Below are 16,244 nucleotides of genomic sequence, written 5' to 3'. Positions count from 1 at the left end.
CATCTATAATAATACCATTTCCCACATACTTGAGAAACATGCTCTTGTTAAAATTAGATTGGTTCCATCTACACACGTTTCACCCTGGTTCACTCCTGCACTTTGAGCAATGAAAGCTATGGGACGGCGCTTGGAAAGACTGTATAGAAAAACTGGACTCAGTGTGCACTCATCGGCTTTGAAAGAACATTTGCTCAATTACCGTACAGCCCTCAATGCTGCAAGATCCTCATATGTCTCTTCTACTATTAAGAATTCCATGTGCAGGCCCAAATCTCTGTTTGCTATGGTCAACAAACTCACTAATCCTCCACAACATGTTATGTCTGGCTCTGAGGAGCTTGTGAATAACTTTTCTCATTACTTTTCAGACAAATTTAAGTCAATCGCTGAATCCATTTCCAAAGACACCCCTCATACAACTGACTCAAATGTTCATTTGATGTCAGCTGACTCGGCTCACCCAACATACTCTCTTTCTGCCTTTACTCTCACTTCTTCTGCTGCCACAAGAGATCTAATTGTGAAGTAAAATTCTACATCCTGCCAGATTGATCCTACACCTACTGATTTGCTTAAGATGTGTGTTCGTGAGGTTGAACCTTTCATAACACATGATTAACTGTAGTTTAGCATCTGCCATTGTTCCAGCAGAACTAAAAATGGCTGCGGTGACTCCCATACTTAAACCGGTTCTTGACCATCTAGACATGAACAATTATAGGCCAATCTTCAATTTACCATTCTTAAGTAAAATTCTTGAAAAAGTTGTGGGTTCACAATTAAGATCTTACTTAAATGCTAATGGCCTTTTTGAACCTTTTCAGTCAGGATTTCGTTCATCACATAGCACTGAAACTGCTCTTCTTTGTGTGGTTAATGACATTCTTCTGTCCATGGATTCTGGGTTAATAAACATCTTGATTCTTCTCAATCTAAGTGCTGCATTTGACACAGTCTGCCATGAAATACTCATCTCTCGTCTCTCTGATATCGATATCACTGGCTCAGCTCTTTCATGGCTCATTTCCTACATTAGCAATAGAAAATATTATATCACCATACAAGGGTAAAAATCTGCCACTGCTCCAGTTTCACAGGGTGTTCCTCAAGGTTCAGTTCTTGGACTAGGGATGGGCGATATGGCCTAAAAAATGTATCACGATAATTTCAGGTATTTATTGCGATAACGATACAAATGACGATAGTATATATATATATATATATATATATATATATATATATATATATATATATATATATATATAGAAACTTTTTGTACACAGCCAACTTATGGCCATGCTAATTATGATCAACAGCTCATCTCCATTAATTGCTCTTATCAACCATAATAATGCGTTACGGACGCTTCATATTAAATCATATGCATAGGCTACTGGCACACGTTTACCACGTTGCTGATGACTGAAAGCCTGTGTATGGCTATACTGCTGTGATCTGTTTCAGGCTTTCCATATCATAACATTTTAGAAATTAATTCATTTTAATTTAGAAATTAATTCATATCTCAGAAATGGCATATTTAAGTCAATGCAAAGACGCGAATAGACATCCTGCCGCGCAAGTCGCGCGAATGACGCAGCGCGATTTGAGCGTTTAGAGCGAAATTCTATACATATGCTCTCTGTGGCAGTCATACATGTGCGCCTGGCAGAAGCCCCGCCCATGACGCGAATTCGCGTCTGTTGTGCAGTGAATTTCACGCGCGAATGAAGCGAGTAAACCCAAAATGTTCACGCGTCCAACTACGCGCGAATAGCGTGATTTATTCGCGCAAGTCGCGTCCGGTGTGAACGCACTGTCAGCCTCACGTCCGCCTTCCGCCATGCTTGTTTTCACTCCGCACGTGAACAGTGAATCGGGCGCGCACAAAACTACGTCATCAACTAGACTTATCGTTATTATCGTGAGGAGACAAATTTTTATCGTGAGGAGAATTTTCAACGGTATATCGCAAACGATAAGATATCGCCCATCCCTATCTTGGACCACTTCTGTTTATCATTTACATATATCCACTTGGTGACATCATAAACAAGCATGGACTTCAATTTCATTGCTATGCTGATGACATTCAAATTTACCTATCCACCAGCTCTGATAGGTCATCACTGCCCGACTCACTTACTGCATGCATCAGGGATATCAAGCATTGGTATTTCCTTAAGTTAAATAATAACAAAACTGAAATATTGATGATTGGCTCTGCTACCTCAGTCAAAAGGATGGACCTGTCCTTTGAAATTGATGGGGTTCATCTTAAACCTTCTTCATCTGTCCGTAATCTTGGTGTCTTATTTGATTAATCTCTATCTTTTGCCTCTCACATTTCTTCTGTTGTTAAAACCTCTTTTTTCCATCTTCGTAATATTGCACGTCTTCGATCTTCTCTGACTCTGCTGAAATGTTGAAATCTTAATTCATGCATTAATCACATCACGTCTGGATTATTGCAATGCTCTATTTCTTGGTCTGCCTAAAAAACTTATTGCAAGGTTACAGTATGTTCAAAACTCAGCAGCTCGACGACTTGCCTCCACAAGGCGTTCTGCTCATATTACTCCTCTACTGCATGATCTTCACTGACTACCTGTGGCATCTCGTATACCTTTTAAGATATTACTTCTAACATTTAAGGCATTAAATGGTCTTGCGCCTCCATATCTGTCTGACCTACTGTACTCCTACTCTCCACTCCGGTCACTCAGATCATTTGAGCTTGGTCTTTTGTCCATTCCTCGTTATCGGCTGTCCACTGTAGGTGCTAGGTCATTCAGTGTCAACGCTCCGAAATTATGGAATTCGCTACCACTTAAACTTCGTAACTTATCTTCTTTGTCTACCTTCAAGACTCAGCTAAAAATGTATCTGTTTAATTAGCATTTTGGATAATGTGGCTTTATTTGGCCTATATGTTTGTATTGTCTTTTGGGTATGTAAATGTTTGTATAGCACTATGTAAAGTGACCTTGAGCAATGGAAAGGTGCTATATAAATAAAGCTTCTTCATCACCGGATTAAAATGTTTTTATAATAGAAAAAAGTATACATATTTCACTATTCAGTTTTTATAATAGAAAAAAGTATACATATTTCACTATTCAGTTTTTATTATATAAATGCAGCACTAGTGAGCACAAGAGACTGTTACAAACATTAAAAAACTCAGCAACCCCAGACTTTTAAACATTAGTGAAGGTACCATACAATATTCAGAGAGAATATTTTTATGATGTCTTGTCAGTTTGAGCTCATTTATACTCTTTCTGTTCTTTGTGGACTGTGTTCCAGCGGGATCTCAATGGTCATAAGAACATCGTTGGGTTCCTGGACTCCAGCATCACAGCTGTAGGAGGTGGAGATGTGTGGGAGGTGTTTATCCTCATGGACTTTTGCAGAGGTAAGTCTGCTGTTCAGCCCCACAATGCCTCTGCGCACAGCCGCCTTGTGCTCTGTGTAAGAAAACAAACACACCTTGCAAAGAGTAAACTGAAGTTCTAGTCGAGTACCACCTAGATGGCAAACACACGATTGAAAACAAAGGGACTAAAAGCTTCAAAACTGAAAGCTACTGTTTGTCATGGGTCTTTCCAAAGAAAAGTGAACAACCAGTAAGATTTTATTTTTTTCCGATTTTTCTTTAATTCAGGGGTGCAAACTTGTCAAAAAATTAGCAGTTTTCACCTTGAAATAGGTAATTCACGTGAATCGTGTAGATCTGTAAAAAAATCAAATAAACTAAAAATAAATTGAGGGGGGGGTGTCGTAGTCGTTGTCGTATCTGCGAGTCATCTGTGTCACGTCACCTGTATCGTTTTTTTTTTTCCCCTGTTGGCTAAGGAATGGACCCGCCCTATTCTGCCTCTGATTGGCTTACCTTAATGTTCTTTACCTCATCCAACCAATCTCACTCCTGAAGCCTAACTTTTAGACGCTGCAGGCAACTGTCCATATTTCGGACGGAATGCATTTGTATCTGCTGTGAATTATGGTGTTCCAGTTTAAATGGTGATTACCGCGTGAGGTTGCTGTTGCAATAGCTATGAAGATTGTAAGTTACGTTATCGCTACATTAGTTCGCTACCCTTTGCAAAAATGCTCCTCAGTCTCAACCTTAACATTTGTCTCACATATCAGTAAGCTATTACTCTGACATGAAGTCGATTTGAAAACTGTTCAATCTACAAATAAAGCATAGCGTTTAATGTACAGTAATATTATATCACTCAGGTCAAGTGGAGGCAGCTCTAAGCCATAGCTAGGTGTCAGCCTGTTTCAAGACGGAGAAACACCTTGCGTTTAGCCCGTCAGCTGATTCACAAATTCGAGTGCTGAAATTGTCGCTCAAACATCTTTTAATCATATAAAGGTGTTTATCCTTGAATGGTGCAATGCTTTCCTACTTGTATTTGCACAAGAAACAAGACAAAAACTATCTAAAAATTCTTAAATCAAGAAGCATTTTCTAGATAAGTAAAAATTGTCTTGTTTTCCGCCAAAAAAAAGTCAAAATTAAGTGAGTTTTTCCTTAAATCAAGCAAAATCCTCTTTCAAACCGAAAACAGTAAAACTTTCAAACCGTTGTTTGAATTTTTGGTGTCAAAGCAAAAGCACTTTTTTTGTCAATATTACTAATGTTTAATATAAGTTTGTCCTTGTTTATTTTATTGTTGTATTTTTCATCAAAAATAATAATGAACTTTGTCATGCGCAGAGCTCCGTATGTCACCCATCTTATTTGGGTTAATAAAAGTTCTGTATTTAATATAATATTGTAGTTTTATTATTGTAAGAAAAATAATGAATCCACCATTTTCAAACATTTCTTTTGTTCAAAGAAAGGAAAGGATGTAAAGATCAAATGTTAAAAATCAAAGTGTGAGCAACAGATCCTGGACATCACTGATAAATATATTTTATTGTAATCCGTAATAACGATGATGTCTCAAGCATATTAATCCTTGGGAAAGTGTCTTCATATTCCTAATCTCCATTTAAGCAGGACTTGTGCTGTATTTATGCAATTCATCCACCTGAGGGCACCCTTTAGATAGATTTCATGTGTTCACGGTAGCTTAACGTGATCTTTTTGTACCTTGAGAAAGCTTTTCATTTATCAAATTGCTATGTCATTTCCTAACAGCACCTACACAAATGGACCTACGTTTTCCTGTCTCTTCACCTTTCAATATGCCTTTATTAGTTCATTTTGTGCAAGATATTATTGTAAAGCCCCAATAGATGATTGATTCTTCCAAAAGAGCTTTGAGTGCTCACAAAAGGTCAAGCGTTTGGATGTATTGAATGCGCTTTCACAGGGAGCAACCAACATGTGGTATTGATATTCACAAGAAATTGATTCAGATTAAACATGCTCATTAGGGAGTCAATTAAAGGCAAATTGGCATAATTGCTGGCTAATGAAGTGCTTACAGATGGATTCAGGGACACGTGTTTATGTATGTGGTAATATCCTTAGAAGCACTCAGAGGGAAGTCTCTTCGGTAGTGCTTTTGAAGGGTTAAATCTTTGTCACAAATCCTAAAATAGGATTTTAAAAAATAGGATGAAATTCTTATGTGACCCTGGACTACAAAACCAATCGTAAGGGTCAATCTTTTTTATTTTGACAAGATTTATACATCAGCTGAATAAATAATCTTTCCATTGATGTATGGTTTGTTAGGAAAGGACAACATTTGGCTGAGATACAACTATTTGAAAATCTGGAATCTGAGGGTGCAAAAAAATCTAAATATTGAGAAAATCACCTTTAAAATTGTCCAAATGAAGTCCTTAGCAATGCATATTACTGATCAAAAATTAAATTGATATTTATGGTAGGCAATTTACAAAATATCTTCATGGAACATGATCTTTACTTAATATCCTAAGGATTTTTGGCATAAAAGAAAAATCGATGTATTGTTGGCCATTGCTACAAATATACCCGGCTACTCACGACTGGTTTTGTGGTCCAGGGTCACATATAGGATTACATTTCTAATAAAATTAGTTACTCTATTTAGTGTAACATTCAAAGTAAGTAATTTTAGAAAAAATTGAGAAATTAAATCAAAATAGGACTCATTTTAATGATCTAATTTCTGATACCAATAAATTGGCAAAAAGTGAAAGGTTAGAGGTGGTCATGTGGATTAAATCATTGTGTAATGCATCAAATATTATGCTGCTTTTGTTTCTGTTAAGGCAAGACATTGCAGGTGAAAAGGGATAAAATGTTAATTAATAGTTGATTACAGTACAAGACCATTGTTTTGTGAAATTATGTTTAGATATGAAAATCATTATCGAATTAAATATGCACAAATTTCAGTATGTTTTTAGAAAATAATATCCTTTTGTTGGCATATTTGAGTTACGGGTTTTTATAGAGGGGATTTTAGATCTTTTTATCACTCCATATAGTGTTTTTAGGAATAAAACATTGAATAAATCAGGTGAATTGTATATGATAGAAATAAAACTGTGCTGCTGATGTGGAGATTTCTGACAGTACAAAAAAAATAAAATAGATGCAAATAGACAAACTGTAATAAAATAAACACTTAAATGGGTATTTGGCTGCTTTCTTCCTACTAAAAGGCATGTTATGGAAGCAAAATAGACCAACAAGCATGCATGAAAAAAACCCAATGGCTGTAGTGTCTTGTATTAGTACTGATTTAGTGCTGAAGTATTGTAACGTTTACCATCCCTACATTTGTTTGTGCGCAGGTGGTCAAGTGGTGAACCTAATGAACCAGCGTTTGCAGATGGGCTTCAGTGAACAGGAAGCACTCCAGATCTTCTGTGACACTTGTGAAGCTGTGGCACGTCTGCACCAGTACAAAACTCCCATAATCCACCGAGACCTCAAGGTTACTTTATTTTCAGATTTGTTTTCTCTGCTGTTCACCTTCCTTTTTAACTTCTCATACTAGCAACACTTGTGTGAGTGAATATTTCAGTTTGAGTCTTTGATGGAATGAATCATAGTTAACAGCCATTTGTGACTGACTGTTACCATGGTAAAAACCACTTCAGAGCAAACACTTGATTAGCAGGCCGAACTGCACTCCTCGTGCTTTTTCTCGAATGGTTTATTTCATAAGCTGAAGATGCAGTGTTGTACCGGAGTGTAATTTGTCTTTTTAAAATAATATCTGGCTCTCTTTGCAGGTGGAAAACATCCTCCTTCATGACCGAGGACACTATGTTCTGTGTGATTTTGGCAGCGCCACCATGATGTTCCAGGACCCCCAGAGTGAAGGAGTGACTGTGGTGGAGGACGAAATTAAAAAGTAATTCTTTCAAATCGGCCAGTTTCTGTGAAATTGAAATAATTCTAGAACAATTGGCACCATTTAAGGTTTTAATCCATTTCAGAACCGTTCAAAAGTTTGGTGTCAGTAAGGTGTTGGAAATGAATACTTATATGGAGCAAAGATACATTCTAATGATCAAAAGTGACAGTAAAGACATTCGTAATGTCTGTGTGTGTGGGAGTCTAGATTTCATTTTCAAATAAAATGTATCATGGTTTCAACAATAATGTGAAAAGCAGCACAATAACTTTTAGCATTGATAAAAAAGAATAAATGTTTCATGAGCAGCAAATCAGCATATTAGAATGATCACTGAAGGATGTGACACTGAAAACTGGAGTAATGATGCTGAACATTCAGAATTGCATTACAGGAATAAATTGCATATTAACATAATATTAGGGATGGAACAATTATCAGTTTGATGATAAATCATGATAAAATTCCCCACGGTTAGTATTACTGTTTCATATTTTAATTACCATTACAACAAATTTCTGCTATTCCATAAGCGCCACCTATTGTCAGAGAGTGGATTTAAAGTTACATTTACATGCAACCTGTGTGCAGATAATAATTTTTTTTGGCCCAGCTGTAAACTTTGACCCTTGTTGATAAAAAAACAAACTTATGTGGATTCGACACATTTAAACAATTCAGATAAGGTATAAAGAATTAATTATGGAGCAGATAAAATTCATATGATCATGTATTAATCAAGTGTCATTTTGTCTTAACCCCTTTTCTTTATTTAAGGGCTGAAAAGTGAGGTTTACCGTTTTCCGAAACGTTTTCAAAGCTTTATTCAAACATTTCATACATGCTATTAGATAAACTATTTTCAGTCACGTTGTCATTTAAAATCCGGACATCATTGGTAATGTTAACGTCTAAGTGTTTATGGCAACAAAAAAGTAATTTTATTTGTTGTTCGTTGATTTTAAATACAAAACTTGGTTAAACGATTTATGTGTCAGTACGTTTTGAACATTTCCAGCACATTTTAACAACATGATAATAATGTTAACACTGATCATTTTGGTCACTATAATCGTGATAAGAAATTTTCATACATTAATATTTCACAATATTACTGTTTTTGGTGTGCGTAAAAGATACTACTTTCAAAAATATAAAATAAATTTTACTGACCCTAAACTTTTGAACAGTAGTGTATGTTTGGAGGAGTCTAATTTTCAACAAAACACATGATAAATATGATGGTACATATCATTCTCCCTTGAAAAATGTCTGATTGCCACTGTTTGGAACAGCATTTTACTTTAGTTCTTTTTGTAAGTTCAGTCACTCCTGTTTTACTGTACTATTTATATTTTAACCTAGAATTTTGAAATTTGAATGTATTGACATTTCTTATTAACTATTGGAAGTGCAATATCTTTTGATCAAAGTGAATCGAGTCAATATAAATAATGTTTAGCACATTAGAAAACATGCATGGAATATATTTTATTGTCTGCTTCCAATACAGTCAACATTATACTGTCATTAATAAAAATAAAATAAAAAAAAAACACTACATTGAACAATTCAATTATGGTCACAGATATATCATACTAGTTACAATACAGTGTTTTCTAAAAAACAATAATGTCTGTTTTGTTTAGGTACACAACATTGTCTTATCGCGCTCCTGAAATGGTGAATCTGTACAACGGCAAAATCATCACCACTAAAGCAGACATCTGGGTAATTAATGATATCAAAGTTATAAAAGCAGTCAGTGACTTTTTCATCCCCGTTTTGAATTGATGTTCCATGCCTAAATCAACACCTGAATGGCTACTTGGTTACTGGTTATATTGATGTCAGCGTTACAGAAGAAATTACAAAACGTTGCATTTTGACCAGAATTTGTATTTAACAAGTTTTGGTATCATATGCATGTACCAATGAGGTTTTACACAGTGGGTGAGGATGCGCATTGTAAATGGAAGCCTGGTGACTGACTAAATGTCCTGTGTCTCTGCTTTTCATTGTTGTGGCTGGTTAGAACAGAAGCTCAGATTTATGTGGAAGGGATAGTACTTGATGCATTGTTATTGTGCATTTGCATAATGCAAGTTAGTTAGTTTGGTTTATTGTCCTTTCAGAAATTTTTATCTGTGGCAACAACAACAATTAACAACTACAAACAAACATCAACAGGTTACACATTACAAATACTACCAGCATCATACAACATCCCTTTCACAACAACAGAATCCCTGCCAAAGATGTAAAATGACAACTGTGATATCACAAAGATTTATTTAACAGAGCTGTACTGGAGGATATAAAGCGTAAAAGTCAGAGAGGAATTAAATTGCAATCGTTTCGTGTGCCAGAAATGTGAAATGATCCAATTCTACAGAAAGACAGAATATGTCTCTTAAAGCATACAACATAGTATTCTGGTAATTGCCTTTGAATGTATTTTTAAAGTCCTTCAAAACTAGACTAATCTGATATCAAAGAGTGGCAGTAATTTTATTCAAGGCTATTATATGATATAAAGGCCTCAATCAAAAGTCGTTTTTTCCATACTGTGTAATGACTTGTTTTTTTCTTTCTTTCAGGCAATGGGCTGTCTGCTTTATAAACTCTGTTTTTTCACATTGCCCTTCGGTGAGAGTCAGGTGGCCATCTGTGATGGCAACTTCACCATTCCAGACAATTCTCGTTACTCACAGGACATGCACCGTCTCATCCGTAAGTATTGGCCCCTCTCTGCTCATGTTCCGCACCAGGTTTCTGTCGCTGTCTCACCACTGGCTCAGTGGGTCACACTTGAAAGGTGTAGTTCAGCCAAAAGTGAAATGTTTAGTAGTTTATGCACCCTCGTGTCATTTCTTTCCTCCATTGAACACAAAATCGAAATCCTTGAAAATCCTAGTCATTGATGATAGCAAAGGTGACTGGTTATGAAATTAGATTACTTTGGTCTCATACTGTATCGCGTATCTTATCAGTGTGTGCACTTGCTTGGTGTACAACAAGCGATTCATGCTAATAATGCTAATTTTCAGAAGTTGCTTATAACTGTACAAGCTTTTTTTTGTGTTTTCAGATGTTTTTTGATTTTTGTCAGGGATTGAGTTGTAGTTACATTTCTTAATTTAGCAGACGCTTTTATTTTAAGTGATTTAGCCATTAATCACAAAGAGGCAAGTAAACATGCAAAGTAGGGACGTAACGATTTAGTCAACTCACAATGCGATACTGGTTTCACTATACGATTTTTCAAAGTGTCTTTGTATTATTTCTCACATTTCTGTGTGAAATTGAAATATCTTATGTCAAGTAACAAAAAACAATTGAAATTTGAAATCAAATCCCAAATCAGATAAATTAATAAATGAATCATACGTTGCACCTCGGGTGTGCATTATTTTTCTAATAATTCAATGGACCAAAGTCAATTATTTCGCTTATACTACGGTTGCCACACCTCAAAACATTGATCAGATGATATATTTCAAGGCATTCGTCTGGTTTTTCTACTTAAATCGCTATTGTGAGTAGGATTATTTCTCTCCCATCTCATCCAACTCTCCCATCTCATCCTTGCTAATTCCAAAACGTAATTTTAAACCGTAACGGAGGCTTGAGTAGTTGATTGCAGTTAATAAATAAGTTATGAGAGGAGAGAGCGATTACCTCTGAGTCTGTGCGTCTCTCAATAGTCCTTTAGCTGTTTTAGGCTGTAAGGACCCTTGAAATAACGCAAATCATTTGGCGAACTGATATGGACATGTTATGTGGTGCCTGGAACTACGTTCGACGTGCGTTTCCCTGAAAATAATTGCACTCCTTAGAACGTTCGTCAGCCAATCAGATTCAAGCATTCAACGACCCCCTAGTATAAAATAAAATAAATATCTTAACAAACTAAGACTGTGCCTGTACTGTGTTTTTAAGAAATGTCAGCATATCCACATTTTCCAGCAGAAACTGATATCTCTACACATTTACAATATCCCCTCCTGATGAAGAAAACCCTTTCATTAAGGACAGAGGTGGTTGGTGTGGAGAGAGATTCTTTTGCAAGAAGTGGGTACAGCCTAGCATTCTCTTCACACCATTTGAGTGTACAGCTTCCTTTATTTTCATTTCTGAATGTTACTAATGGCTTGTGCAGCTTGTTCATGAAAAGTTCAAGATGATCTTCTAATGCTCTTTTCTTGGGAGCAGATTGCTTGTCCTTCAGTTAATGGAAAACATTCTTGTGCTGGTCTTTCTGTAGATGAGGCAGAGCATGGAATCTGGGGTCTAATCAATGTAGTGCTCTCTGTCAGGTGTTTGTTCTCTGAAGTATATAAAAGCTTGTTCAGAGTTCATGCTGCTCTCAGTGAGGGGTCGTCTTCACTTGATGCCTTTTGCCAGTATGCTTGATGGAGTTTTGGTTCCTTGCCGCTGTCGCCTCTGGCTTGCTTAGTTGGGGACGCTTCATTTCCAGCGATATCGTCGACCTGATCGCAAAGACACTATTTAAACTTATTGACACATTATTTTCCTTTTTTGATATTGTGCAGTTGCTTTGACACAATTATTCTAAACTCAGCACAATTTCTTCTTTCGTTTTGTTCATCTGTTAATGATTTAAGTGAAATATATTTTGTGTATAGGCCCATATATTCCTTTTTATGTTGCCTATATAGTTTTATTCTGTTTTCTCCGTTCACAGAAGCACTGCGGGTGTGTGATGTGAGCTTGTGTGAATCGGTGTTCTACATTTACATTTACAGTTATTCATTTAGCTGACGCTTTTATCCAAAGCGACTTACAATTGCTATATATGTCAGAGGTCGCACGCCTATTGCTTGGTGGTTCTGGAGCAACTAGGGATTAAGTGTCTTGCTCAGGGACACATTGGTGTCTCACAGTGGATTCGAACCCGGGTCTCTCACACCAAAGGCATGTGTCTTATCCACTGCGCCATCACCACCGTTCTGCACTATACTGCCATTTTTTTGCTGGTTTCAAACGCACAAAAAGCTGACTATTACCTGCCATTCATCATCACTTAAATGTAGGCCTATTGCTTGGTGGTTCGTGACGTATCCTTGGATAATTCATTGCCATTGCACTTACCTATGATGACTTTACAGCTGAGCATGGACATTTCACTGTTGGATGCGTTAGCGTCACATTTGCATAGGCTGTACTATGCCATCTGACACATTGTTTTGTACAGATTTTATTTTGTTTTGGCAAGTATTTAATTATTTTGCCCAGAGAAAAACGTTGAATTATGCAACAGACATGCAACTCATTGTCTCCATGCCGTTAATTAATAAACCATCGGTATCTGCCCTTTTCATGCTGTTTCCGATATGCCGATGGCTTTAAAATAATCAAAAATCAGCCGATACATCAGTGCATCTCCAATAAATATAAACACATATACATATAAAAGCATATACATAATACATAAGCAAGGATACGCTTTGTTTCATGAAAGTACAAATGGTTTTTTAATAATTTAAGGGTAAGTAGACTCATTTTTGGATTAACTATTCCTTCAACTTCCTTATATCAATAAACACTAAATACCGTTCATCTGCTCTGCCCTTCTTCTGTCTGTCACGTGGTGACACTCAATCTCTGTTTCTCCTGCTCTCCCTCCTCTGTCCTTCTCTTTGTGGTGGTGATTTTGTCAGGGTACATGCTGGAACCAGACCCTGATAAGAGGCCTGACATTTATCTGGTGTCCTACTTTGCTTTCAAACTGGCCAGGCGGGACTGCCCTGTCCAAAACGTCAAGGTTAGTCTCTTTCCTTCCTCTCCTCTGCGGTCACTCTCAGCCTGTTGTTGGGTCAGTGCTTTTACTTCTGGGATCAGTTGTTGGATTGCGTGCTTGTGTGTGTCAGCATGCAGGAATGCCTGAAATCATAAAAACAAGACTAATCTGAAATATGTTCCCCCAGAATTCTCCCATTCCTGCTAAACTTCCTGAGCCAATCCGAGCAAGCGAAGCAGCCGCAAAGAAGAGCCAAACGCAGACCAAGGCGAGGTATTTGTCCAGAGACTCCATAGTACTCTGTGGTTGGTAAATTTAACCTGAAATTTGTGTCTCCATGTTTTGTCCCTTAGACTTACAGACCCCATTCCCACCACTGAAACCTCTATCACCCCACGCCAGCGGCCCAAAGCAGCACATTCCCAGTCCCAGTCACTAGGGGGCATCTTGCCCATCCAGCCTGCTGCCCTGACCCCGCGCAAGAGGGCTAACCTGCCCGCTGGGGCCGCCCAGCCGATAGGTACCAATATTATGAACTGTTCTTCAACACTTACATGTATGCAAGCATAAAATAAGCTTACAGCTACAGTATGCCATCTCTGAACCAATAGCAGAACTGAAACGTAATAGCGGTTTTGTTTGTTTCTGAACTTGTGTAATGTACGTCTTTAACAACATTTGGAACATTATTAACATGTTATACACAGATTTATAGTAAAGATATAATTCTTATAAATATTAAATGTAAATATTGCATTGTTGCAGCCCTAGTTCACAGTAAATGCTGCTCCACATGAACTGTTATCATTTACATGTGTAGAGCATCTCAAACTCCATCTCTGCATATTGCGGAGTTTGGGTTTATTATAAAACTCAACTGGGAATGCAATGATGGCCATTTCATCAGATTTGAAGGTAAATAGTTTTAAAACCTATGCAAACACAGGAGAATACATCAGTATCTTTCTCAATATGCTAACTGTTCATTGCAATTTCAAAAGAAAAGCTCAAATCCTCATTTCCTAAAATTTTTGTTGTAAAGTAAAGGCCAAATATAACGTTTAAGTGGACATTTGAATTAAATGTTTAGACAATATTAAACAAGGATTAGATAAGTAAGTGTAAAAACAATCATCAGGCCGTCGTACCTAAATTATATATTATAAATATGATTTAGGTATGCAACGTTGCACTACCAGAATGTTTCAACATGATTGCAATTTGATTTCATACAATAGTAGTTCAATAAACAAGAAGTTAAAATGAAGTGACTTTCATTTATAGACAACATTGACTGTTTTTGCTCAATTTTGCGGATGAAAATGGTTCCAATCAAAGCCACAGCAGAACTGTTTTGTGTCTCCGAGCAACACAGCAGTGTTTCATTACTGTTTGAACGAATCTGTTGGATGAAGGACTAAATGACTCACTAATTCAAATAGTCATTTGCCGGCACCTTCTGGTTTGGTTTCATACATAAAACTATAATTGCATTTTCCACATTAAAGGGATACTCCACATTAAAGTATAGATTTGTTTTTATATGCTGTAAATTAATGTTTTTGGAAAGAAAATCGGAATCGGCAAAAACGGTATAAGCAGGTCACAATTACAAAAAAATCTGAATCGGCCAAGAAAATTGCAGTCGGTGCATCTCTTGTACTTAAGTTCTGTTGTTTAAAATACATTACACCCGGTTTCACGGACAAGGCTTAAACCTAATCCCAGGCTAAAATCTAAGTCTGAGCTGTTTCAACTGAAAGAAACTTGCTCTGACTGATCTTAATATATATCAGTGCCTTTATTTTGTCTCAAAATGCACACCAGTAATATTTTTACTAAGGCATGTTTATAAAAATTACTTAAATGTCCTAAATGATCTATGGCCTAATCCTGGTTTAGTCTAAGCCTTGTCTGTGAAACCGGTTCTATGTATTTTAACAGTTTTGTTCAATAAATCCATACGATTACTTGCTTTTGATACTTTATTTGAACCAATTAGTATTGCCTCATTGCTATTATATATGTATTTTAAGTAGGGTTAATTTTGTTGGCTATTTTAAATTTTAGTCTTAGTCCCGTGTTAAATGTCCTTGTTAGTTTTGATCATATTTAGTCAAGCTTATCCTGTTTTTGTTTAGTAAAGTTTGTCAATGAAATGTATGAGCATCAAATTTTCATCATGTTTTTCATGGTTAAACTGATCAAAATTATTTTTGCTCAAAATTGTAATCGTAATGATTGTTGTCATTTTAGAAATTGCACTTTCACCAGTAAGCACAAATCAATTGAATGTGGACGCATACATGGTGTATTTTACCTGATCTAGTGTGCTGATTTATTATAGGCTTTTTATTATATAAATTAATACCAAAGACTTATGCAATTTCTCTGTCTACATTATGAAAACTGCTAAAACAAGCAAAAAATATTATAACATTGAAATTCCAAGTAATTCCACTAATTCTCTATTAAAACATCAGCGGTTGAGTAAGTGCATTTATTCAGCAATCACAATCGCAAATAATAGTCGAGATCTCATGACAGAACACAGACTGGTTAAGTGACTCTTTCATTTAGATCGCTAAATTCCAGCTTGTTTGTCGGTAAAGCTAGTCAACGAACATTTTTCGTCATAGTTTTTATTAACAAAATTAACACTAATTTTAAGCCATTTTAAAGGCTATTGTTCTTTTAGGTATATTTTTATTAATTTAAAAAAATTATTTAGAATTATCTGATTCCTCGATTTACTTGTTTATGAAAATAATCGTTAGTGACAGCCTTAATATTTTTATATATATTTTTAATTATATATTTTTTATTGTCGGTCTTAAGTTTGGCTGATTTCTCTTATGAGATATTATTATTCATTCAAAATGAATTATTATTAAAATGCACAATTGTTTTCTGTGTGTTTCTTAGCTGTCAACATGAACTTGGCTCAGCCGGCAGCAGCACTACATTCCCAGAAAGCCCAGGCATCTCCGGCCCCTCAGCAGAAAACGGTGAGTCTCTTTACTTTGTCTGTACCTCACTGCACTAATCAAAACCTACAATGCTCAGCTCTTTTTAATTTTAAAGTCTATTACAGAGCAGGAAGTATTTTAGGGTATTAAGAAGTTGCAAGAATTTTGGTTAACTAGGAAGAT

The 16,244-nt window shown here is 36.2% G+C and overlaps 1 protein-coding gene across 7 annotated transcripts in view; it reads left to right on the top strand.

The window, feature by feature from the left end:
• The window catches only part of LOC306864268 (AP2-associated protein kinase 1-like), a 39,555-nt gene that overhangs the window by 5,532 nt on the left and 17,779 nt on the right, over positions 1–16,244 (top strand). For all 7 annotated transcript variants that reach the window (XM_079408180.1, XM_079408179.1, XM_079408177.1 and 4 more), the window contains 9 exons: positions 3,313–3,421; positions 6,760–6,902; positions 7,204–7,325; positions 8,978–9,059; positions 9,929–10,061; positions 13,013–13,116; positions 13,280–13,365; positions 13,446–13,612; positions 16,018–16,100. In XM_079408180.1, coding sequence (XP_079264306.1) covers positions 3,313–3,421; positions 6,760–6,902; positions 7,204–7,325; positions 8,978–9,059; positions 9,929–10,061; positions 13,013–13,116; positions 13,280–13,365; positions 13,446–13,612; positions 16,018–16,100 — 1,029 coding nt within the window. The remainder of the gene's footprint in view (positions 1–3,312; positions 3,422–6,759; positions 6,903–7,203; positions 7,326–8,977; positions 9,060–9,928; positions 10,062–13,012; positions 13,117–13,279; positions 13,366–13,445; positions 13,613–16,017; positions 16,101–16,244) is intronic.

Source organism: Barbus barbus (genome assembly GCF_936440315.1).
Source record: "Barbus barbus genome assembly, chromosome: 45".
NCBI classification, from domain to species: Eukaryota; Metazoa; Chordata; class Actinopteri; order Cypriniformes; family Cyprinidae; genus Barbus; species Barbus barbus.
Note: the sequence above shows the minus strand (reverse complement) of the source record. Positions and strands in the feature narration are given on the sequence as shown.